The sequence below is a fragment of the Sorex araneus genome, chromosome 6 (genome assembly GCF_027595985.1).
Source record: "Sorex araneus isolate mSorAra2 chromosome 6, mSorAra2.pri, whole genome shotgun sequence".
NCBI classification, from domain to species: domain Eukaryota; kingdom Metazoa; phylum Chordata; class Mammalia; order Eulipotyphla; family Soricidae; genus Sorex; species Sorex araneus.
In genome coordinates, this window is record NC_073307.1 from 167131691 (window position 1) to 167156454 (window position 24764).

At 66.6% G+C, this 24764-nt stretch overlaps 1 protein-coding gene across 2 annotated transcripts in view; it reads left to right on the forward strand.

The window, feature by feature from the left end:
• Window positions 1-993: 993 nt before the first annotated feature.
• The window catches only part of OSBPL5 (oxysterol binding protein like 5), a 36694-nt gene continuing 12923 nt past the window's right edge, over window positions 994-24764 (forward strand). Inside the window, exons 1-3 of one of the 2 annotated variants that reach the window (XM_055143449.1) lie at window positions 994-1180; window positions 22274-22424; window positions 23078-23160. In XM_055143449.1, the coding sequence (XP_054999424.1) occupies window positions 1166-1180; window positions 22274-22424; window positions 23078-23160 (249 nt within the window). In that variant the 5' untranslated portion in view covers window positions 994-1165. Of the gene's footprint in view, window positions 1181-11934; window positions 12017-22273; window positions 22425-23077; window positions 23161-24764 lie in introns of those variants that run through there. The other variant, XM_055143450.1, reaches the window with a different exon arrangement.

Here is a 24764-nt window from a genome sequence, read left to right on the forward strand (position 1 = left end):
GGGGGCGCTGCTGCCGCTGCCCTGCCCTCACACCTGCCCTCACGGCCGCGTCCAGGAGGAGCTCCCCACACATCCATGCGCACACACACACACACACACACTCACACACACACTCACACACGCACACTCACACACACATACACTCACACACACTCACACTCACACATACACTCACACACAAGCCCTCACACACACACATACACTCACACACACTCACACAAACTCACATACACTCACACACTCACACATACACAAGCCCTCACACACACTCACACACACTCACACGCACACTCACACACACACTCACACACTCATACTCACACACACACTCACACCCGCACACACTCACACATACACACATACACTCACACACACTCTCAAACACACTCATACTCACACACTTAGACACACTCATCAAACACACACTCATACACATTAACACACATACATCAAACACACACATACACACTTAGACACACACTCATCAAACACACTCAGGGACACACACTCATGCACACACTCACACATATACTCAAACACACTCACACTCACACATACACACTCACACATATACTCAAACACACTCAGACACACACACACATACACACGCACATACGCTCAAACACACACACTCATACACACTTAGACACACATTCATCAAACACACAAGTACACACTGAAACACACACATATACACTCAGACACACATACACACTCACACATACACACAGTTAAACACACTTATCAAACACACTGAGACACACATATCCACACTGAAACACACATGCACACTTACACTCACCCCTACACTCAGGGGGGCCGGGGGCGGGGAGGGGAGGGGCCGGGGCGGGGAGGAGCGGGGAGGGGGCGGGGAGGGCGGGGAGGGGCCGGGGCGGGGAGGGGCGGGGAGTGGGGGGAAAGGATGCGGGCAGGGGGCAGGGAGGGGGCGGGGAGGGGAAAGGATGCGGGCAGGGGGAGGGGGAGGGCCGCCGGGCGGGCTGGGGGCGGGGCGGCCGCCGCCGCAGGTCGGCCGGGAGGGGGCGCGTGTCCCGGCGAGGGCAGCGCGGGCGCGTTAGGTAACGGCGGGGACCGTCACCGCGCCCGGCCCCGCCGCAGTGTCAGTGTCGCCGCCCGGGCCGCAGCGGACAGGCCGGGAGCCGCGCCCATGCCCTGCTGCACGGTGAGCGCCGGGGCGGGCCGGGGCGGGGGCCGGGGGGCGCCGGGGGCGGGCGCCGTGGCCGGGGGTGGCCGGGGGTGGCCGGGCGCGGTGACCGGGAGCGGTGGCCGGGCAGGCGGTGGTCGGCGGGGCGCGGGCGCAGGGTCGCGCGGGGTCGCGCGGGGTCACGCGGGGCGGCGGCTCCGCCCGTGCAGCGGGAGGTGGGGGTCTGCGGGGTCGCGGCTCTCCGCCACTTTGGCCAAGTTCCCCGGAGCCCCCGCAGACCCCCACCGTGCCGCGCCGAGCACCCGCCCCGGCCACTCCCCCTGCCCGGGCCCCACCCCGCGGCCCGGAGCCCAGCGCTGGGGGCCTGGGGCCTGGAGCCACACGCACCCTTGCCCTTTGACCCCAGCTCCCAGCGCCCCTGAGAAGGACGTTCCCGGTTTCTGCCCATCACGGTGGAGCCGCCGGGCAGGGGGCCAGAGAGGGGCCGAGCTGGGGCTCGGGGGTCCCCCGGCCTGTGTCCGGGTCTCCCGTGGGGGTCAGCATGGGGTGGGGTCACCCCCTCCAGCTCCGGGTCTGGGGGTGCAACCCGCGCTGCTCTGCGCACACCCCACTCTCCAGTCCTGAGCCGAGACCCGCACATGAATCGCAAGGTCCGGCTCCGCGCGGGGGACCAGCAGCCTCACAGCGGTCAGCACAGGGCCGGGGGAGGCCTGAAACTGACCACCCCATTTGACCTGGACCCTGGCGGGCAGGGACACGTACGGGCAGGGACACGGGCAGACAGGGGACACGGCGGGCAGGGACAGGGGCGGGCAGGGACACGAGTGGCCTCGCGGCCTCTGCCCCTGTGCCTCGCTGCCCGGCCCGTGGCGTGGGATCCCGGTCTCAGCCTCCCTCTCCCGGCGACTGGACATCTCAGGATGGTCTGTGAGGGTCAGCGGCCCCCAGGACACCCGGTCACAGGTCCCCGCCTGCCCCTCCCCCGCCTCCTGTCCCTCCCCTGCCCCGCCCACTGTGACTCGCGGGCGTGCCCTGGGCACCTGAGATGCCGCGATTCTGGTCACTTGTTGTTTGTTCGGGGCCACACCCGGTGGCCCCAGGGCTGAGTCTTGGCTCTGCGCTCAGGGGCCCCTCCTGGTGGGCCCCGGGACCCTGTGGGTGCAGGGATCCAACCCAGGTTGGTCGCCTGCAAGGCAGTGCCCTCCCACTGCGCCACGGGGGCGGGAGCCGAAAGCCCCTCCTGGACAACCCCCCCAGCCGCGGCCCGCCCCAGGCCGCTGTCCCGCCTGGCCAGGGGGGACCCTGCCCCGGCCCCTCCCCCACGTTCGCGCTGGTCCCGGCCGGACTGTGGACAGTCTGTGGACAGCTCCCCGGGGTGGGGGGCAGCATGTCCCCCACTGCTGTGCCCACCTCGTCTCAGCCGCAGGGCAACATCCCTGGGCTCTGGTGGACCTGCTCGTCTGGGACCCCGCGAGGCCCCGCCCCTTCACTCCCACACAGCTGTGGGGGGGGCTGGCCACCCCAGCCCTGCACAGCCCCCCAGCCCGGGTCCCCGTGGGTGTGGCCGCGACACGTCCCTTACGGTCCCACGCTGAGGAGCCACGGCAGGGTCTCAAGTATGGGGACAGCGGGCGGGAAGGACGGGGACAGCGGGCGGGAGGGACGGGGACAGCGGGCGGGAGGGTCGGGAACACTGGGCAGGATGGAGGGACACCAGGAGGGGACAGTGGGCAGGGACACCGGGTGGGCAGGACGGGGGACACTGGGCGCGGACAGTGGCAGGCAGGGCGTTGGGCGAGGATCCGGTGCTGTGACATGGGAGACCAGCCCCAGGGAGGGACCCTCGGGGTCTGAGCCCGCACTGCAGCCACCTGGGCACCAGCCGTCTGACTCCCGAGGTCACCGTCCGGTGGCCCTGCCCTCTCTGACCCCCGCCAGGGAGGTCCCCACGGTCCCACACCACTCCCCTCCCCTGGCACTGCCCTCGGCCACCCCCGCCTCTGGCCCTCCGCAGACCTCTGGCCACTAAGGATGGGCCTGAAGGACGCTTGTGAAGCCGCGGCCCAGGCAGGCAGCTGGTGTGTCCACCTGCCCAGCGCCAGCCAGTCCCTCCGTTCCCAGCAGGGGGCGCTGCGGGGCTCCGTTTGCTCCTGCCTCGGCTGCAGGCAGGCGAGCGGGGCCCAGAGTGACCATCGGGGCCCGGAGCAGGGGTGGCCGCGCGGAAGTCCTGCTGTCCAGGCCCACAGCGGCATTGCCCCGGGCCACTGTAGAGACGCTGGCGTCTGCGCCCCTGCAGGGAGGGGCCACAGCTGGGCTGGGGTCAGGGGTCCCGTCAGGGCTCGGGGGACCCTGTGCGTCGCCCGGGAGCAGACAGGCGCGAGCTGGGCATGAGGCAGCCCCCTCCCCCCTGTCTCCCCGGCTTTATTTGGGGTTTCTGTGAGCAGGGTGGGTGGAGACCACGCCCAGCGCTGGTCAACGGCACGCCTGGGGCCTGCTCTCTCCGGCAGGGGAGAGTGTCTCGGGGTGTCCACCTTAGGGCCGGGCTGGGGGCACTGAGGGAAGCCCAGGAGGGGCCACAGCCCCTGAGTGGGCTCCTAGGGGTGTGGGGACCCCGGCACGCGAGGGCCGCCCTGCCCCGTCCACTCCGGAGGGACGGCCCGCTCGTTCCCACTCGGTCCTGGGGGCTTTGGTTCTCCGCAGGAATTCGACAGTCGGCGCGGCGGGCAGTGGGCAGTGGCCAGTAGGCCCTGGGGGAGCCGGGGGCCCGGCGGGCAGCGGGCACTGGGTGTGGGCTGAGCAGAGGGCGTCACCCATGCCCTGTCTGGCAGAGAGGAGGGGCAGTGGGGGGTAGAGTTTGGCGTCGGCCTGGTCTCGGGGGTCTGTCCAGGCCCACCCTGCCGAGGGGTGAGGACAGAGCCCGCCGGTTCCTCCCGGGGGTCCCCGCACCCGAGCCGGCTCTGTCTCGGGCTGCAGTGGGGGGGGGAGCATGACAGAGCCCGAGGGGGGGAGCGGGGGGCTGCGGGCCCAGGCGCCAGGGTTCCTGGGTCTGGACGGACACAGGCTCGGGACGGACTGCCGGCCCCCTCTCCCTCACCCCACCCCCGGGGGACATGTCCACCCCTGCCTCTTGTCCGCTGGGGACCCTGGTGCCCGCCGTGCAGTTCAACCCAGGTCAGAGGTCAGAGAGGCCAGCGCCCGTCTGGCACCAGGAGGCGCCTGTTCCGCCCCAGAATCTCTCAGTGACCGGTTCAAGGCCTGGGCTGGCCAGGGGCACACACACCCCGCCACCCCGAGCATGCGCTGAGAGGTCGCCTCCCTCCCGCAGGGCCCCACCTCAGAGACCCCCAGGTCTCACCCAGCCAGGGAGGACCATGCGCATCTGCGTGAGGGCGCCTGCGTGCGTACAGGAGCGGGGTGTGTACGTATGTGTGTGTGTGCGTGTACAGGAGCAGGGTATGTGTGCATACAGGAGCGGGATGTGTGTGCATGTGTGTGTGTGTACATGTACAGGAGCAGGGTATGTGTGAATATAGGAGTGGTGTGTGTGTGTACAAGAACAGGGTGTGTATGTGTGTGTGTGTGTATAGGAGCAGGGTATGTGTGCGTACAGGAGTGGTGTCTGTATAGGAGCGGTGTGTGTGTGTGTGTGTGTGCAGAAGGGCTGTATATGCAGTGCAGATACAGTGTGTCTGTGTGCATACAGAGTGGTGTGTGCCTGGTGTATACTAAGTATGTATATGTATGCAGAGATATGTATACTGGTATGTGTGCAGGGGCATGTGCACTGGTGTGTGTGTGCAGGGTCGTGTGTACTGGTGTGTGTGAGTGTGTGCACGGGCATGTATATGGATGTGTGTATGCAGGGGTGTAGGGGCCTGTATACGGGGGTGTATGCAGGGGTGCAGGAGTGTGTGTACTGCTCTATGTGCACAGGGGTGTGTGTACTGGTGTGTGTGTTGTGTGCAGAGGCATGTGTACTGTTGTATGTGTGCAGGGGCGTGTGTACTGGTGTGTGTGTGCAGAGGCGTGTGTACTGCTATATGTGCACAGACGTGTATGTACTGGTGTGTGTGTGTGTGTGTGCAGAGGCATGTGTACTGCTGTATGTGCGCAGGGGCGTGTGTACTGGTGTGTGTGTACAGGGGTGCAGGGGCGTGTGTACTGCTGTGCGTGCACATCACATTCCCTGGGATTCAGCTGGGTGGCCTGTGAGGGGCCGGCTCGCCGGGGCAGCGAGGGTGCGGGCAGTGGGGTCCCGGGCTCTGGCCCTCCTGCCGCGGGGACAGCCTCGTGGAGTGAGCTCCCGGCGTGGCTACTGTGCGTGAGGAGAAACTTCCCGGCCCCGCCCCAGCCCCCAGACCCCCTGTCTGCAAATGTGTCACCCCGCGTGGCTCCTGCGCCCACAGATGTGTCACCCGCGTGGCTCCTGCGCCCACAGATGTGTCACCCCGCGTGGCTCCTGCACCCGCAGATGTGTCACCCCGCGTGGCGCCTGCTGGCTCCGGGAGGGTCTCGTGCACCCGCCGGAGGCCCCTGCTCGCCAGAGGGCTGTGGGCCGTGCGCGAGCGCCCGGAGCGGGGCCGGGAGGCTTGTCTTGCTGCATTAGAGGGTGCGGGTGGCCCCTTCCCACGCTGGGTCCCGTCTGGGCCCCGAGCCCGCCCCCTCGTCACGCCTGTCACTGCAGTGACGCCACTGCCAGCTGGGGCGCCGCTCTCGCCCGTCCCCCCGGGAGCCCACGTGGGTATTTGTGTTTCTACAGATCGTCCCTGGGAGCTGCGGCACTGCAGCAGCTGCGGTGGCCACCGGGAGGTGGCCAGGCCCTGCCCGGGGAGGGGGGAGTGGGGCACCGTGCCAGGCCGGGGACACGGGAGTAGCCGTGGGGGACACACCCACACCTCGTTGGTCTGCAGCTCCTGGGAGGCGGAGACAGGGAGGAGCTGGCCTTGCAGGCGCCCAACCAGCACCGCACACGGCCCCTGCGGCCCCCAGGAGCCAGCCCAGAGCACAGAGCCGGGAGTCAGCCTGAGCACAGAGCCGGGAGTCAGCCTGAGCACAGAGCCGGGAGTCAGCCAGAGCACAGAGCTGGGAATCAGCCCGAGCACAGAGCCGGGAGTCAGCCTGAGCACAGAGCCGGGAGTCAGCCCTGAGCACAGAGCTGGGAGTCAGCCTGAGCACAGAGCCGGGAGTCAGCCCTGAGCACAGAGCCGGGAGTCAGCCCTGAGCACAGAGCCGGGAGTCAGCCTGAGCACAGAGCCGGGAGTCAGCCCTGAGCACAGAGCCGGGAGTCAGCCTGAGCACAGAGCCGGGAGTCAGCCCTGAACACTGCTGGGTGTGGCAAACAAAGCAAACCAAAGCAAAAGTGGTGGTCAGTGGAGGAAAGAGGAAATGGGGAGGCAGGTGTGGTGGAGGCTGAGTGGCCTCCGGAAGCCCTGCACGGCCTGTCAGCGGGGGAGAGAAGGAAGGGCGCGGGGCAGAGTGGCCGGAGACCCAGCAGGCCCCGGCTTGGGGCTTGTTTTTCTGTTTTGTTTATTTTGGGTTTTAGGACCACACCTGGCTATGCTCGGGGCTGACTCCTGGCTCTGTGCTCAGAGCTGATTCCCGGCTCTGTGCTCAGGGCTAACTCCCGGCTCTGTGCTCGGGGCTCACTCCCAGCTCTGTGCTCGGGGCTGACTCCCGGCTCTGTGCTCAGGGCTCACTCCTATCCCCGTGCTCTCTCAGGCCCCCTGCAGTTCTGACCCTGCTCCCTACCCTGGTATCCACACCCGCCCGGCCCCTTTCGCAGTCACAGTGGGGTGGTAGCGGCTTCTTCCAAGCCCGGTGGCTGTCTGCCCAGGCCCTCTCCCGGCCTCGGGAACTTCCCGGGGCCTGCGGGCCCTGGCTGAGGCCTTCCTCGTCGCGCCGTGTGAAATGTCTCTTCCCCGTGGGCGTGGGGCCTGGGGGTCCCGAGCCTTGGCAGGAGAGCCACCGTGTCGGGGGAGGAAGCCGGGCTCATTCCTCCTGCCGGGCGCCCCTGAGCAGCCGAGTCCCCGCCGGGCCCCCTCGTCCCCAGGCGCCTGTCCTGTCTCCACAGGGGCTTCAAAGGCTGCGGCAGGAAGGCGCCCAGCCCGTCCCCGCGCTGCCCGTGTTTGAGGACCTGGCTCAGGCCCTGGTGACGCAAAAGAAAAAAGGTTCCATTTTAAGTAAGCTGCGATAAACACATTTTTTTTTTTTTTTTTTGCTTTTTGGGTCACACCCGGCGATGCACAGGGGTTACTCCTGGCTCATGCACTCAGGAATCACCCCTGGCGGTGCTCAGGGGACCATATGGGATGCTGGGATTCGAACCCGGGTCGGCCGCGTGCAAGGCAAACGCCCTACCCGCTGTGCTATCACTCCAGCCCCGATAAACACATTTTTTAAAAAACTATATATATATATATATTTTGGCTTTTTGGGTCATGCCTGCCTGGCGATGCTCAGGGGTTACTCCTGGCTCTGTGCTCAGGAATTAGTCCTGGCAGTGCCCGGGGGGGGGGGGCCATATGGGATGTCAGGAATGGAACCCAGGTCGGCCGCGTGCAAGGCAAACGCCCTCCCTGCTGGGCTGTCGCTCTGGCCCTAGGAATGTTGTTTTGTTTTGCTTATGGGCTATGTGCCCAGGGGTCACTCCTGTAGGGCGCAGGGGACCCTGCGAGGTGCCCGAGGGCGAGGACCCCGCCCCGCCCGCCCTGCCTCTCCTCAGCCCCCGAAGTGAAAGAGACTTTGTTCGCTCTGGTTTGGGGTTTTCTGTGGGAGGGCCGGGCACACCCCGCGGTGCCCGGGGGCCGTGCCGGGTGGTGCTGGGGGACTGGACGTGGCCCTGGGGACCCGCTGGTGCCTCGGCCGCAGCCTCACGCCAGCAGGTGCCTGGTGCTCGGTGCCCTCTCTCTCCGCAGCCCAGTTTTGTCAAATAGAAAAACGCCTCCACAAATCCCAAGGTAGCCAGACGTGCCCTCATGCCCGGAGCACGGCGGGACAGACGCAGCCCTGCCCGGAGCGCCCGCGGAGCCCCGGGTATAAAGGGGCAACGGTCCCGTGGCAAGCCCAAGGCCCAGGGCTGATTCCGAGCAACACGTGGCTCCTTGAGCACTGTGGGGAGCAACCCCCAGCCCTGCCAGGTGTCTCCCCCCAAGAGAAAAGAGATCACCACAGCAGGCAGGAGAAGGACAAGGCGTGGAGTGTCGTGAGGGGCCCTGAAGAGGGGCACAGAGGCACCGATGAATGTAGAAAGGCGCCCAGACCCGATGGGCACAGAAGCACAACCCTCCCATCTGCAAACTAATAATAATCCCTACTTGAAGAAAGCAAATGACAGTGCAGTGAGCCATGCCTCAGCCCTGCCCGGCACATAGTATGTGCTCAAGAAAGAGGAAACAGTGATGAGGATGGCAGTGGTGATGGTGATGGTGATGGTGATGGTGATGATGATGATGGTGATGGTGGTGATGATACTGATTGTGATGGTGGTGATGGTGATGGTGGTGATGGTGATGGTGGTGGTGATAATGGTGGTGATGGCGGTGATGATGGTGCTGATGGTGGTGATGGTGATGGTGGTGATGTTGGTGGTGATGGTGGTGATGGTGGTGATGATGGTACTGATGGTGATGATGGTGATGGTGGTGATGGTGATGGTGGTGATGATACTGATGTGATGGTGGTGATGGTGATGACAGTGATGGTGGTGATGATGGTGGTGGCAGTGATGGTGATGATGGTGGTGATGGTGATGATGGTGATGATTGTGATGGTCATGGTGATGGTGGTGATGGTGGTGATGGTGATGATGGTGGTGATGGTGGTGATGGTGATGACGGTGATGATGGTGATGATGGTGATGGTGATGGTGGTGATGGTGATGACGGTGATGGTGGTGATGATGATGGTGATGGTGGTGATGGTGATGGTGATGATGGTGATGATCGTGATGGTCATGGTGATGGTGGTGATGGTGATGATGGTGGTGATGGTGATGGTGGTGATGATGGTGGTGATGGTTATGGTGATGATGGTGATGATTGTGATGGTGATGGTGGTGATGATGGTGCTGATGGTGATGGTGATTATTGTGGTGATGGTGATGACAGTGACAGTGATGGTGGTGATGATGATCACCTTCTAGCATTTTCTGCATCAGTGGGTTTCCTTCCAGCTTTTCATCTTAGGATCCTTTCTCTTTCTTTTAGCCGGGGGTGGGGTTTGGCTTTGGCTCAGTGACCTCCAGGCAGCACCAGGACTTCCCAGGGGAGAGCAGCGTTTCCTGGTGAGCGTGGGGCCCTTTGACGTGTCGAGGAACCTGTTCATCTGCCTCAGCAGAAGCCAGCGGGGCCCCGTATGGCGCCCGAAACTCTCACTGCAGCTGGTAGGAGATTGGCACCGTCGCCCTAGGGCTGGGATGCCAAACCGGGGTCTTAGACAGCTGTAGCCCTGCGCCCCGAGGGCTCGGGAGCACTCTGAGAGTCGCTGTCCTCCACACTCCAGAGCGAGTGTGGACCCTCTCTGCGCAGCATCCAGCGCCCTCCCCGCCCTCGTGGCTTTGCCAGAACTCTGCGCCTTGGGGGCCTCGGGTGGTCGCCAGGGGACAGTGGTCACCGAGCAGAGAGGCCAGAGTCCCGCACCAGCCGTCTGCCATCCTCGGGGTGGCCAGGCCTGCCGTGAGGCTCAGGCCGGCAGGGAAAGGCCCCCCCACACCCGGCAGGGATCAGAAGGAAAGGCAGGCAGGCAGGCCAGAGGGGACAGCAGGGGCGCAAGTTCAATCCCCGCACCCCTACAGCCCCCCGAGCACAACCAAGAGTCAGCCCTGAGCACAGGCTGGTGTGGCCCAAAAGCAAGATTTTGATAAAAGGGAGTGAAGGGGCCGGAGAGAGCAGAGCGGAGGGCGCTGGCCTTGCAGCCTCGTCCTAGTTCCTCCTGTCCCCCGGCTGCCCCCGCGGCACCCCGACCTAGCCCGTGAGATGGGAGGGGTGCAGTGGGGAGGCGGGCACACATACAGGGGGGGCAGCTTTGCTCTGGGCTTACCCCAGCCCTGGCGTCCACGGGGGCGGCGTCATCAGGGGGACGCGACCAGAGTCCGGCACCATCTGGGCAGCGCCGCCTTCGGCCCACTGTCCCAACTGGCCATGCAGAGGCCTCGGCCACAGGCCCCGTCAAGTCAGGGGCAGAGAGAGAGAGAGAGAGAGAGAGAGAGAGAGTGTGTGTGTGTGTGCGTGTGTGTGTGTGTGTGCGCGCGCGCACGGCTGGCCCCGGGAGCCCTTGGGGACCGTCGTGGTGCCTCTGAATGACTGGAAACTTCCCGGCCAGCCCTGGAGACAGCGCCCGGGGACGGGTTTGTTTGCCAGCCTGTCCCCTGAGGACCAGCCCCGGCAACCGGCGGGTGCCAGGCTCTGGCCACCGCCGCGCTGTGTGCGGCTTCTCTGGAGTCCCAACACGTGGGGCGCAGTCCCCCAGTGCCGAGACCCGCGATGGCCCTGAGCCTCCTGTCTGAGCACTTCTGCATCCAGGCACCCCAAAAGGTGAGGGGCGCAGGGCCAGGCCCCGCCGAGGGGTGGGGCACGGAGCTGGTCACACACGCCCAGGGCCGCTAATGGGCACGACGGGCTCGTGGCTCTGTGTGGCCGGTGTGAGGGTGGCTGCGAGGCCGGGGTGCAGGGCAGATGGCTGGGCACTGTTGGGGTCTCCCCGCGTCACTGGCTGCAGGTGGCAGCCGGGGCACAGATGCGGAGGTACCCCCAGGCCGGGGGACACAGCTATGAGTTCGGGGCCATCTGGGGCTCACAGCTCCTGGGGCCTCAGCCCACATCTGTGGAATTGGGGCTGTTCGGTGGAATTAGAGTCTTTGCTATGCAAGGGTCGTGAGGGAGGAGCATCCAAAGGGGGGCCAGGAGAGCAGAGGGGGCCGGCGGGAAGGAAGCGGGAGTGGGAGGCGTAAGCAGCAGCTAGTGGGCCGAAGGGGGCTTCTGCAGCACATCTGTAGGATTTGAACAACGGGTGGGTTTCTGCGTGTTCCGGCGGCTTCCATGGTAGCGTTCGAGACGGTGGCTCCTGCATAGTGCTGGGGTCGAGGCTCTTGCACATGTCTGACCCCAGTTTGATCCCCAGCACCCCGTATGGTCCCCCGAGAACTGCCAGGCGTGAGCCCTGAGCACGGCTCCGTGTGGCCCCAAGCCAGCCCGCTGAGGAGCAATGGGGACTCTGGCTCAGAGAGAGCCAGGACACCCACTCTGCACACACAGCCGTGACGCCGCGTCCAGCACCCCTAAGTGAGGAGCCCACGGAGGCCAAGCCCTTGGCCACTGTGCACCCAGCCTGATGCCTGTTTGTGCTCGGGCCTGGCCCCTGGCCCCTCCATGACATGGGGCCCCGGCATGTGCCTGAGCGGGGCCGTGAAGGGATTGGCGGCCTGGCAGGCCAGGGAACCCAGGGTCCGCTCCAGGGCGGGGGAGTGCAGCAGGGATTTGTGGGCGCGAGTCCTCCTCTGGCCTTACGGCTGGCCCCGCCCAGACCACGCCCTCCCCGAGGCCCCGCCCCGTTCCCACTCCCCACAGGCTCCTCCCCGGCCCCGCCCTCCGCCGCCCGCACCGCGACGGGCTTGTCCTCTGCCCGCGGCCGCGGCCGCGACTCCGCCCCCTACCCCAGGCCCCGCCCCTCCCGCCCGGCTACGGGCTCGTCCTCCGCCCGTGGCCCCGCCCCTGCCCCAGGCCCCGCCCCTCCCGCGCCGCGGCGGGCTGGTCCTCTGCCCGCGGCCCCGCCCCGCCCCCGCCCCTCCCGCGCCGCGGCGGGCTCGTCCTCTGGCATTTCCTGCAGCCCGGCCGCCGCCAGCGCAGCCCGGAGCTCGCGGTAGGAGCGCGGCGGGCCGGGGCGCGGCGGGGCGGGCGCGCGGGGTGGAGTCCGGGAAGGGGACCGAGGGCCCCGCGGGCCGCCGGCTGCGGGGTTGGAGGAGCCCCGCGCCGCAGTCGCCACCCCCCGCCTGGACCCGAGCCCGGGAGGCGGGGGGGGGGGGCGCGGGGCGCGGGGAGCCTGGGGGACCCGGAGGACGTAGGGACGCGGGGATCGCGGGGGACCCGGGGAACCTGGGGACACGGGGATCGCGGGGGCCAAGGGGAACGGGGGGAGGACGGGGAGCGCAGGGGACCTGGGGTCGCGGGAAACCCGGAGGACCTGGGGACGCGGGGATCGCGAGGGACCGGGGGCGCGGGGAGCGCCGGCAGCGGGCGGGGGGCGCGGGCGCGGGTGCGGCCGGGCGCGGGGAGCGTCCGCAGCGCGCGCGCCGCTTGGGCTTGCAGAGAGCAGCCTGGAGAGGGCACAGGTGCCCCCCGAGAGGACCCGGTGTGCGTCGCCCAGCTGCGTGCGTGCGGGGTGTGCTGGGAGGCCGCGAGCCGCTGCCCACGCCCTGTCCGGAGGGATCCAGGTGACCCGCGACTTGAGCGGCAGGTGGGGGCTCCTCTCAACTCTCCCCAGACCCTGCCCCGCCCCCTGGGCTGGCCGCCGGCACTGGCCGTCCCGCCCCCTGCCCGTCCTGGACATCCCACCCCCTTGCCCCGCTGTCTGCAAGGCAGTTAGTTGCGTGTGTGTCCAGGTTTCAAGGTGACTTTTACTGGCAGACCCGGGTGTTCCCCGGGGACCACCCTCTGCCCAGGGACACAGCCAGGCATCGTGGGGACGTGGCTTCCGCTCCCTGACACGTGTCCTTCAGGGAATGCAGGTCCCAGAGGGTAGAATCCCCCTCCAGCCCTGGCATGGCCGCTGTGGACGCTGACCGGCTCCATCCTATTGTCTGCTCCCACGTGCCGGGAACAGCCGGCTGCCAGCGAGGCGACCGGGCACTGCCAGCTGTGTCTGGGAAAGTGCAAAGCAGGCGGCCAGGCCAGAGCCCTGGGGCCAGGCCTGGGGCCCAGGGCCTCCTCTGGGGACGCTGCCCGGTCCTGAGTGCCCGGATCCTTCCTCCTGCGCCACTGGCCCCAGACATTCAGGGTGCGTCCTGCGCCTTCAGTCACCCGGGCACTCCTGCAATCCCCAGAGAGTGATCTGGTCTCTTCCGGGGGGAGGGAAGGAGAGTGTTCAATAGGTCGAGGGTGGACAGGTGGGGTGTGGACAGGACAGGTGGGACAGTGTTTGGGGCACTCGCGCCTACTGTTAATTCCACGCCTTGGAATGTGAATGTCTGCATACAGACGCATATGCACACACACTGGGACATAGACACATGTTTACACATACATATGTGCTCATAAACACATACCTGTGTACACATACATGGTTGCTCATGTACACAAGAACACACATCTGTGCATACATGCACATATTCACATGTACATGTGTGTGGTCATGAGTACATGGCACACACACATGGGTATATACACATGGGTACACATACATGTACACATTACATATACATGCACACAAATACACATATATGCATCTATATATACATGTGTGTACATGTATACATGCATGATTATGTGATTGTGTGATTATGCATACATATACATATGTGCATGTGTATTGTGTGTACATGACACCTGTGCATGTATGTGCAAAGGTATGCACATGGTTAGCCCATGCATGCAAACTTATAAATCTACATGCCTATATGTGTACACAGGACACACATGTATACACACATGTACAAATAAAAGTATGCATACACACGTGCATATGTACACATAAGGTGAGGACAGATATACACGTGCATCGTACACATATATACTCACACATATACAGATATACTCATATGCACACAGCACACAGACAGGTGCACATACGTACACATTGGGCAACTTGTGCACATGTGTGCATGTACGTGCTCTCAAGCGCACATGTGGACACGTATACGCACACCCGGGAACATGCCTGCACAGGCGGCTGCTCCAGCCCCCGTGTGCAGGGCCAGAGTCTGCGCATGCCTGGGCGAGCAGACCCAGCCCCTGCCTCCCCAGAGCCGAGCTGCGCGGCGTCAGCCGGGCTCCGGGTGCCAGGGTGCCGTGTTCCCGCCACCAGCGCAGCCGGCAGTGGCAGGTCCCGCGTGGGCGCTGGTGGAGACTCTTCCCGGGGCTGGTGAGAGCCTGGGGGACACTGAGAAGGGACTCGATGGCGGAGGGCAGCACCGTGCCTCTCGCTTGCATGCTGCTGGGGCTCCCGGTGGTTGTGGCTGGCTTGGGTTTGGGGCCACGCCTGTGGCGCTCAGGCCACACCCCTGGGTCTGCCTCCAGGGAGCCCTCCTGGCTCTGCCCTCAGGGAGCACTCCTCACTCTGCACTCAGGAAGCACTCTGACTCTGCCCTCAGGGAGCACTCCCAACTCTGCCCTCAGGGAGCACTCCTGACTCTGTACTCAGGGAGCACTCCTCACTCTGCACTCAAGAAGCACTCTGAGGGGCTGGAGCGATAGCACAGTGGGTAGGGCGTTTGCCTTGCACGTAGCCGACCCGGGTTCCAATCCCAGCATCCCATATGGTCCCCTGAGCACCGCCAGGGGTAATTCCTGAGTGCAGAGCCAGGAGTAACCCCTGTGCATCGCCGGGTGTGACCCAAAAACAAAAACAAAACAAAAAAAAAGAAGCACTCTGACTCTGCACTCAGGGAGCACTCCTGGCTCTGCCCTCAGGGAACACTCCTGACTCTGCACTCAAGGAGCACTCCCAGCTCTGCACTCAGGGAGCAAGCCCGACTCTGCACTCAGGGAGCATTCCCGACTCTGCCCTCAGGGAGCACTCCTGACTGCACTTAGGGAGCACTCCTGGCAGATTGGTGTCTTGCAAGTCAGGCGTCCAGCCCATTGTCCTGTGGCTCCCGAGTGGGCCGCTGACCCCCAGGCCCGCCCAGGCATGAGGCCAAGGTCGGCGGTGGCCAAGCAGAGACCTGAACTTAGGGGGGCGTCCTGTGGACATGTCACCAAGGTGCTGGCCCAGCAGGTGGCTGGGGAGCAGCCCCCCTAAGGAGGGCAGCCTGGAAGCCCCTCCGCAGTCTCCAAGGAGGGTTCCCGAGGAGATGGCGCCCCAGCCTGCCCGCACCGCCCCTCTCCAGGCGAGCCCCACGCGCCCACCCGTAGGCAGCGGAGCGCCCTGGGCAGGGCCTGTCCGTGCACCAGGAGGAAGCCCGGCTCCCCGCGCCCACACGGAGCCCGCGGGCCCAGCGCTCACCCCGCCCGCCGCCCCGGCCCAGGCCCGCCGCTGACTCAGCCGCCTCCAGTGCCCTGTGCCCCCACACCCCACATTTAAAAACAAAGCATTCTCGCCCTGCGGGGGTCAGGGGCCTTTCAGCATCGCCACCGCCGGCCCAGCCTCAGGCCTCTCGGAAACCTCGGGCAGCCCAGCAGCGGCGACACCCGTGGGTCCTGGCGCCCTTGGCTCTGAGAGCTCGTGTTCTCGACCGAGCCGGTGGCCGTGCCAGAGCCACACGTGGCCAGTGGGTGGGAGCTGAGGCGTGCTGGGTGGGTGGGCGCCCCCGTCCCGGGCATGGCGTGGGAGGGAGGGGGAGAGGAGGAGCCGGCCGGGACACGGCCCGCACCGCCAGGTTCACCGGGCTAGGACCCGGCCCCGGGGACAGGGTCTGGGGGCGGGCAGGACAGGGCCGGCCGTGACCCGGGAGACCCCCACATATTCTGGAACCGGGGGTGTCCTGAGCCCCAGCCCAGGCCTGGAAGGGCCCCCGGCCTCCTCCCTCCCTCCCTGCACGGGCCGAAGCCCCCCCAAGTCTAGCGACCTGCCCCTCCAGCACCGTGCACGTGTGTGCGTGCCTGTGTGCATGTGTGTGCACGTGTTTATGTGTGTACCTGAGTCTGTCTCTGCCCTTAAGCGGGTCTCCTTGACCCCGGGTTGGGGGGGGGTCCTGACTCAGTGGAGCCCGGGGTTCTCGGGGTGGCCTGCGGGAGTGTGCGTGCCCCGCTGCCCCCACTGTCCTTCTCAGCCCTGGTGGCCATCAGGGCCCCTGCGCCTCACGGACCCACCGCTGTGCTGGGCTGGAGCTCCCGCTGCAGAGTGGGGTCTGGCGGGCAGGCCAGACGTGCTCCTGGGCCCCTCCCCACGCTGCAGGCTCCATCCCTGCCTTCTGGAGGCTTCCGTGACAGTGTGGCCCTGACAGGGCAGCTGGCCCGCAGTGGCCTGGCTGGGACTCACTGTCCATGTGGGCATCCAGCCGCTTCCACCCCCGTCTCCCCTGGGCTGGTGTGCACACGCGTGTGCGTGGCCCCCAACCTGTTATGAACACACGTGTATTGCCCCCAGCCCCCTGGCGTGAGCATGCGTGGGCGTCTGGGCCGTGAGCTCGGGGCTCTCCCCGCCCAGGGCCACAGCAGCCGCGCCCGGCACCCAGCAGGGCCGCTGGCCGCAGGGCTGCCGGGGGCCACAGGTCCCACTGAGGGTCTGGCCCCACTTCCCGCCGTGGGGGCTTGGGGGACCCTTCCTGCCGTGGGACTCAGAACAGAGGGCCTGGGATCTGTGTGTGGGAGACCAGCCAGGCTCAGCCCACCCACCCCGTCCTCATGGAGCCGCCTCCTCCAGAAAGCCCTCCTGTGATGCTAAGCCTGGAGCCCCCCACCTCCTTCCACCCCACAGAGAGATTTTCCCCCTTTGCTTGCCTGCTAAGGTGCCTGTCACTGAGGGGCGCGGCCGGGGGCAGCGGGCCTGGGGGCCCAGGGAACCAGCCCTGACACCTCAGCCCATTCCTGGACTGTCCCACACGCGGGATGGGCAGGAGCCTGGCCAGGGCCGGCGTGGCCCTACCCAGCTGACCGCTGTGGCCGCTGCCAGCCACAGGGTCTGAAAGAGCCTGTTTCCTGACCCAGCAGGCAGGGCTGGGGTGCGGCCAGCTGGGCCGGGGACGCCCAGAACTTTCCAGAAGTCAGGGCGCCCACGTCACCCCCTGGGTGGCGGGCACTGGTGACTCAGGAGGGGCTGGAGCTGTGTGAGACCCTGGGCAGATGCCCCCCACCCCCATGGAGCCGGGCCTCTGGATGGGAGTCACAGCGCCGGGGGCAGGGACAGGACTCGGGGGGCAGCAGGTACACGAGTTGGGGCCCCGGGTGAGCGAGTCGGGGGCACAGTCGCCACCCGGCGGGTTGGACTCCGGGCTGGGTCCCCAGAAGGGGGGCTGCCCGTGGGGTCAGCGTGGGGGGCACTGCGGGGGTCCAGCTCGGAGCCAGGTCAGCACGGGGTGAAGGTGCCTGCCTGGTACACAGCCGACCCGTGGGACCCCCGGCACTGCAGAGTCCCCCCAGCACCTCCGGGAGTGACTCCTGAGCACTGCCGCGTGTGACCCAAACAAGAAAATAGAACGTAAGGGCCAGAGCCACAGTGGCGGGGAGGGGCTTGCCTCGCGCCCCAGGTGGTCCCTGAGCCCGCCAGGAGCGGTCCATGAGCACCCCGGTGTGTCCAAATACGAAGAAAAGAAAGAAAAGCCAAAGGGGCCGCTTTGCCCCCAGGAAGCCGGGGGCCACTCCCCGCACGGGGCAGCTGGGCTTCCCCCCACCCCTGCACCCTGCACCTGCTGGACTCCCCGTGGGGGCCACGGGGCTGGGCGCATGGGTTACCCACCCCCCACACACACCCCAGAACAAGCTTCTGAAAAACCAGAACAGTGTGTCTGCGGCCGGCCCCGAACCTTCCCGGGCTCCGTGGCTGGTACGGGCCGGTGCCCTGGGCCCTGGGGGTGGACGCACTCCCCGACCTGAGCTCCAGGGGCCTGGTGCTGGCCCTGGTCCCAGCCCAGAGCGCCCAGCCTGGGGAAGCGCAGGTGTGCCCGTGGGGGGAGGGGTGACCGGGGCTGGGCAGAGGGGCTGCCTCGAGCTCCCCCGGCTCCCGTGGGGTCAGCAGTGACCCTGCAGCCCCGTACTGGCCCCCGGGAGGGAGCGGGATGGCTGCGCCCACACCGCACCCCTAACTGTCCTGCGAGCCCCCACCCAGGGGGATGTGCGGGGCAGCAGGGCCTGGCCAGGGAGTGTCCCCCGAGTGTTCCGGGCGCAGGACTGAGGCCAGCCCACAGCAGAGGGGGAACGTGACACGGGGGCCAGACCCACCTCTGTCTGGGGTGGACACCGAGGCCGGTGCTGGCCATGAGTGACCCCAACCGTCTGCCCTGGCCTCCTGCTCCGGAGGGCCATGAGGGGGACCCTTCCCCACAGCCGGGGCCTTCCTGGGTACGGGCGGAGGGGCTGGCAGGGCACTGCAGAGGAGGGTGGGCGGGGCAGCTGACCGTGGCACCCGAGGCTGGCACCAGCCACGGCGCCAGCACCTGGGCTGGCTGAGTCAGCCGCGAACACCCAGGCCGGCTGCCACGGCGCCCCTGCGCGCCCCAGCAGGGCCGGACGCTTCCTGTCCCCGCCTCCGCCTGGCCCCTGCGGCCTGGCCCAGGAGGGGGGGCTTGCTCCTGGCCACCTGGGAGGGACCTGGTGGCTTTCTCAAAGAGGACGAGGTTCGCTCCCAGGCCTGGGGGGGGCCCTGCCACCTGCGGGATCCGAGCGTGGTTCTCTCTGGCCCCGGATCCTGCCTCCCCGGCCAGGGTGTTCAGGGAGGTTCCTCTTTGAGCTTTGCTGTTTGGGTTTTTCTGGGGGGCGCCACACCCGGCAGGACTCAGGGCTCACTCCTGGCCCTGCACTCAGGGGTCACTCCCGGCAGGGTGCGGGGGCCCTAGGGGTGGCAGGAATCGAACCCAGGTCGGCCGAGTGCAGGCCAGCGCCCTCCCCACTGGACTGTCTCTGGACCTTCTGAGCTTTTCTGAGGTGTTTTTAAGGGGCAGATTTGGGGCCACCCCGAGCAGTGCTCGAGGCTAGTCTTGAGTCTGTGCTCAGGAGGGAGCCCGGGAACCGCCTGCCCTGGGGCTTGACTGCGTCCCCGCCCCGCCCTCCGGGAGGCCACGCCCCCAGGCCGCCTCCGCGAGGCCACGCCCCCAGGCCACCCTCCGGCCTCCCCTGTGTGGTTCCAGTGTGGCTGCCGGCCCTGCGCTGGCCCTGCTGCTGCCCCCGTGGCCAGGGCCACACCTCCCTGCCCCCTTCCCGGCACAGCTGAGTCACCAGCACACTGGCCAGCGGCTCAGCCCTGGTCTGCTGCGGGCCTGCGGGGCTGGACCTCACCCCACGCTGCGGCTCAGGTCGCCTCATGGGGTGGGGCTGGGCACACCCTCCCCAGGGCCCGGCAGGAAGGGGAGGGGGACGAGGCCAGCCTCCGGGCTCCTGAGCAAGGGCTGCCGGGGGGGCTGCTGAGAGCCCCCCAGAGACAGGCCCCAGAGACAGGACCCATAGAGACAGATTCCCCAGAGACAGACCCCCAGAGACAGGCCCCCAGAGACAGACCCCCAGAGCCTTGTCCCGAGTCAGCCCGCAAACCATGACCCTCCCCACACACACTGTGCCCATTATTCCTGCCCTCCCCACCCGGTCAGGATCAAGCTGGGCACTTAGGCAGGTGCTGCCCTCGCACCCGCCCCCCCCCCCCCCCCCCCGTGCCCCAGTGCAGAAGCAAAGGCTGGGGAGGGAGCTGGGGCTGGGGGTGGGGAGCACAGGGAAAGGAGTCCACCGAGAAGAAGGGGGGAGCAGAGAGGCACCCGGAACCTGCTTGTCTGTGGACATGGCCCCTCCACCCAAAGGGCCACAAGAAGTCGGGGCTGGAGAGATAGCACAGCGGGTAGGGCGTTTGCCTTGCACGCGGCCGACCCGGGTTCAAATCCCAGCATCCCATATGGTCCCCTGAGTACGGCCAGGGGTAATTCCTGAGTGCAGAGCCAGGAGTAACCCCTGTGCATCGCCAGGTGTGACCCAAAAAGCAAAAAAAAAAAAAAAAAAAAAAAAAAAAAAAAGGGCCACAAGAAGTCCCCGGCCTGGCAGAAGTGGGGGTGGGGGCATTCCAGGGGCACTGGCAGCCCGGGGGTGGGGGCGAGAGATTGCTGGGTGGCATAAAGGGCCTTTGTGGCCGGGATCCCTGGGGGGCAGTGCGGTGGGGGCAGGGCCCAGGAGCCCTGGGGGTCAGTGCGGTAGGGGCAGGGCCCGGTAGCCCTGGGGGGCAGTGCGGTGGGGGCAGGGCCCGGGAGCCCATGGGGGGGAGCAGTGCGGTGAGGGCAGGGCCCAGGAGCGCGTGGGGGGCAGAGACCAGTGGAACCGAGACGTGTGTTCTGAACCTACTCCGGCTTCTGGGTGGGGCCAGAGCCAGGGCCCGGCCACTGGGGCTTCCCTTCCCGTGGCTCAAGAGCCGCCCAGGACTTGGGGATGTGCCCCAGCTCAGCTGGCACAGCTGCAGGGGCGGGTGTGGGGGGACAGTCGCATGTGTGCATAGAGGACTCGCGCAGAGGCGTGGGTGGGCGATCCATGGATCAGGGGGTCGTCGGGTGGGTGAGTACATGGGCCAGTGTCTTGCTCCCGGGGGTCGGTGACGGGGCTAATGATGGTGAGGGGGCGGAGGGGTGGGAAGCGAGACAGGTGGGCCGGATGCACGTGAGGACAGGCGGGGGCGGAGGACGGTATGGAGGGTCCCCTGTGGGCAGCGTGGCCGGAGAGGAACGACTCCCCATGATCTCCCTGCCCGCCCCTCCTGTCCTGGGGGACCCTGGCCAGAGGCCGTCTCAGGCTGTGAGGGACCCTGTGGCTGGCCCCGTCTGCCGCCCCAGCGCCTCAGGAATCCCCCAGGCAGGGTGACTTTGGCCTTGGTCGGCCAGCCCGGGGACAGCTGCAGAACCAGGCCCACCCACCCCCGCATCAGCCCCTGCCCTAAAGCCCTCGGAGCAGAGGGCAGTGAGGGAGCTGTGCCCTGGACCCCTGAGCCAGGCACAGCACACAGGAGGTGCCAGGGCTGCCAACAGAAGACCCCAAGCCCCAGGGGCCCGGCCACGCCCACCCGCAATGCGGGCCAGTCTGGGTAGCCCCGCCCCTAGCCCCACCCACAGAAGCCCAGGCTGGATGGGTGGCCCCACCCCTAAGGCCACGCCCATCTGATAGAAGGCCCCGCCTACCATCTCAGGAAGTTAGCCTGGGTAGCCCCGCCCCCTAAGGTCCCGCCCACCCGTCACAGCAGGCCAGGCTGGGTAGCCCCACCCTGTAAGGCCCTGCTTGCCCACCTGTCAGCAAGTCGGGCTGGGTGGTCCCGCCCTCTAGAGCCCCGCCCACCCATCATAGAAGGCCAGGCTGGCTAGCCCCGCCCCCCAAGTCCCGCCCACCCGTCACAGAAGGCCAGGCTGGCGAGCCCCGCCCTTAGCCCCGCCCCCATCACAGCAGGCCTGGCTGGGTGGTCCCGCCAGGGGCTGCTCCTGACCTGCAGCCTTTGTCGTGGTGGCTGGGCAGGAGGCCACTGGCCACCAAAAAAAGCAGCGGGCGGGCAGCAGGGCCAGGGGGAGCCTGGCCCGGGGGCACTTATGAAGCTACCCTCAGGAAGGAATCAGAGCACAGGGCCAGAGGCACTGGCACAGGATGTGTGGGTGCCAGCCCTGCAGGCCCTGACCGCCTGCTGGCCCTCTGGCGCCATGACCTCTGCGAAATGGACAGGGACTGCACCATCACCTGCCACCTCAGCAGCCCGGCCCTGCTTGGGGTAGGACTGAAGGACAGGAGGGTGGACAGCCTGGAGGAGGTGGCCGCCAGGGGGCCACATGGGGGTATGGCCAGCAGGCAGGAGAGCTGGCTCCTGGGATGGGGAGAGGATCGGGTCTGGGGGGCGGGCTGGGGGCTGGTTCTGCCGGCCCGGGGCCTGGGCATGAGCGGAGCCCGCTGAGCTGACCCTCACTGGAGCTAAGCTGGGGTGCGGGGCCGGGGGCTCAGGGTCAGCCTCTCCCCACCTGGGCCCGTCTCCTGTCGGGGACGCCTGCTGCTGGTGGCCTGCGGGTCAGGGCCCCACTGGACATGTCCAGGTCCATGTAGCGCCCCGCTCGGGGCCCCGACAAGGCCCGTCCCGTCACGACCCTCTCTGGCCCTGGGGTCAGAGCTGCCCCTGGCCCCGGTACCCGGTGCGACCCGCGGCCCCTTTGCTGAGCCTAACCCAGGACATCTGTGTCCAGCCAGGGGCCCTGCCCGCCCCCCGTGAGCCCTCCCCCCTCCCCGCAGATGCCCCCGTGTGACCCTCCCCCAGCAGCCCCCCGCCCGTGTGACCCTGCCCCAGCAGCCCCTGTGGCCCCTTCCCCAGAAGCCCCCCGGCGGCCCGGCCATGAAGGAGGAGGCCTTTCTGCGGCGCCGCTTCTCGCTGTGTCCGGCCGCGTCCACCCCTCAGAAAGCCGAGCCGCGGAGACTCGCCCGCCACCTGCTCCTGGGCGCCGAGAATGAACCTCTGAGCGCAGGTGAGCCGGCCGGGCGTCCAGCAGGGGCGGGAGGAGGAACGGCCAGGGGCCAGGGGGAACTGGCCTGGCCCCGCTGCAGAGCTGACCCTGTCCCCGGCCTGTCCTGGAGCCAGAACACGCATCTCCTGTGTAGCAGTCACTGGCCACCAGCTCTGGACAGTGGTTGGGCAGTGCGTGTGCGTGCAGAGACCCCATATTACACGGAAGGACCCCGTGTCACCTGGAGCGGCAGTTTCAGGGTGCCCCAGAGTGTCCCAGGATGTCCAGAATGTTCCGGAGTGTCTTAGAGTGTCCAGAATGTTCCGGGGTGTCCCAGAGTATCCAGAACATTCCAGGTGTCCCACGGGGTCCCAGAGTGTCTCAGGATGCCCAGAGTGTCTCCTCTGTCCCCAAACTACCCCCTTCACCTGATGCTCGGGCATCTGACCTGACGTAGCCCCAAGGACCAGCCTCAGGGGCCCCAGTTCCTCGTGCAGGTTGTGGCGCCCAAGATAGACTGGGTCCCCGGTCGGGACCCCTCCATCAGGGACCCCCAGCAGCGGTGCTGCTCTGGCCCCCGGCCTCACCCAGCCTGGCCTGCCCGCCCCTGCACCCTCTGGGCACACAGCCCCTGGGGCCACCTGTCCCCCCTGATGCCCCCCCTGCAATTACAGGGAAGGATATGGAGTCCAATGGTCAGTCACTGACCCGGGACGAAGGGTCCTCAACGCCGGGCTCCGCCACCACCCTGCCTCCGGTAAGAGCTTGGGGAAGGCCCCGGGGGACGGGGGGCGGTGCCAGGAAGAGGCACCCCAGGGTAGCCCCAGGGTAGCCCTGGAAGGCGGGGCCACGGGCAGGCCAGGATGAGACTGGGCGGGATCCGGAGGGAGGGGCGGCCCTCAGGGACTTTGCCCGTCCCACCCCCTCCCTGCCTGGGGTGACCACTGAGAGTAGCCTCCTCCCCTCCCCAGCACCCAGTCACTGACGGGTCTCCCCCGCCCCGAACCCTGAGTTACAAGCCACACCCTCTGTGTCCAACTTTTGGTAGGCGCCGGCCTCATCCTCTGTCCCTGTGTCCTCAGGAAGCTGCTGGGCGTTTGGGGGGCCCAGCCCCCAGCATTTCCCACCCTCGCCCTGGGTGCAGGAGCCCCTCTGAGCTGGGCTTCCTCGTTTAAAGTCAATTATTTACAGGGGGCACGGGGTGGGGGGCACGCCCTGAGGTCTGGGTCACTCCTGGCCGGCCCCAGGGAACCTCTGCATTGCGGGGGTCAGCCCTGGGCTGGCAGGCGCCCCCCGGAGAGCCCGCTGAGCTGGGGAGCTGGTCTTCACTGCACCTTTCCAGTATGATAGACTACAACTGAGATGAAGACACAGTTCTGGGGGGCCGGAGCGATAGCACAGTGGGTAGGGCGTTTGCCTTATACACGGCGACCTGGGTTCGATTCCCAGCATCCCATAGGGTCCCCTGAGCACGCCAGGAGTAATTCCTGAGTGCAGAGCCAGGAATAACCCCGGTGCATCACTGGGTGTGAGCTAAAAAAGCAAAAAAAAAAAAAAACTGAAAAACAAAGACACAGTTATGGACACACGTGCTAACATGGAGGGGGGTGTGCGGGAGCCACGCGGGGGCCTCGGGGGGCTCCGCCTGGCTCTGCTGGCGAGGGAGCTCTGGCAGTGCTCGGGGCTGGCCCGTGGTGGCGGGTTTGGAGCCCGGTTCCGCGGGCTGCAAGGCGAGCGCCTTAACCCCCGTACGAGCTCTTGACCCCTTTCAAGGATTCAGTGATGCTGTGACGGTTGTCACCGTGTCCCCATTCCAGCCCACGGCAGCAGGCTCATGCACACAGTCATGCAACCACACCCCTGCGTTTCCAGAACTTTCTCTCCCACACTGAAACTCTGGCCCAGTCAAACACTCACCCCAGCCCCCTGCCCGTCCCGAGAGTGACCCGTGGGGGCCACGGATGCATCCCAGCACTGCTGTTAGAACGTCCTCTTGGGGGCTTAGTGGGGTTTTTTTTCCCCACATTGTTTCCTCTGACTGGATACAAGACAAACTTGTGTTGCCCCATCTGGGTGACCCATTAAGGCAGAATCCTTCTGGGAAAGTGAGAAGGGGGGGCCCATCTCCAGGCCCCGTCCCTCTGAGCCGCTATGGCATCCCCGGGGTGCAGACCTGCCACAGGCGAGGTCTCACCAGCCCCTTTGGAATGACAGTCCAGGGGCTGGGCCATAGCACAGCGGGGAGGGCGTTTGCCTTGCATGTGGCCAACATGGGTTCAATCCCCGGCATCCCATATGGTACCCCAAGCACCTCCAGGAGTAATTCCTGAGTGCAGAGCCAGGAGGAACCCCTGAGCATCG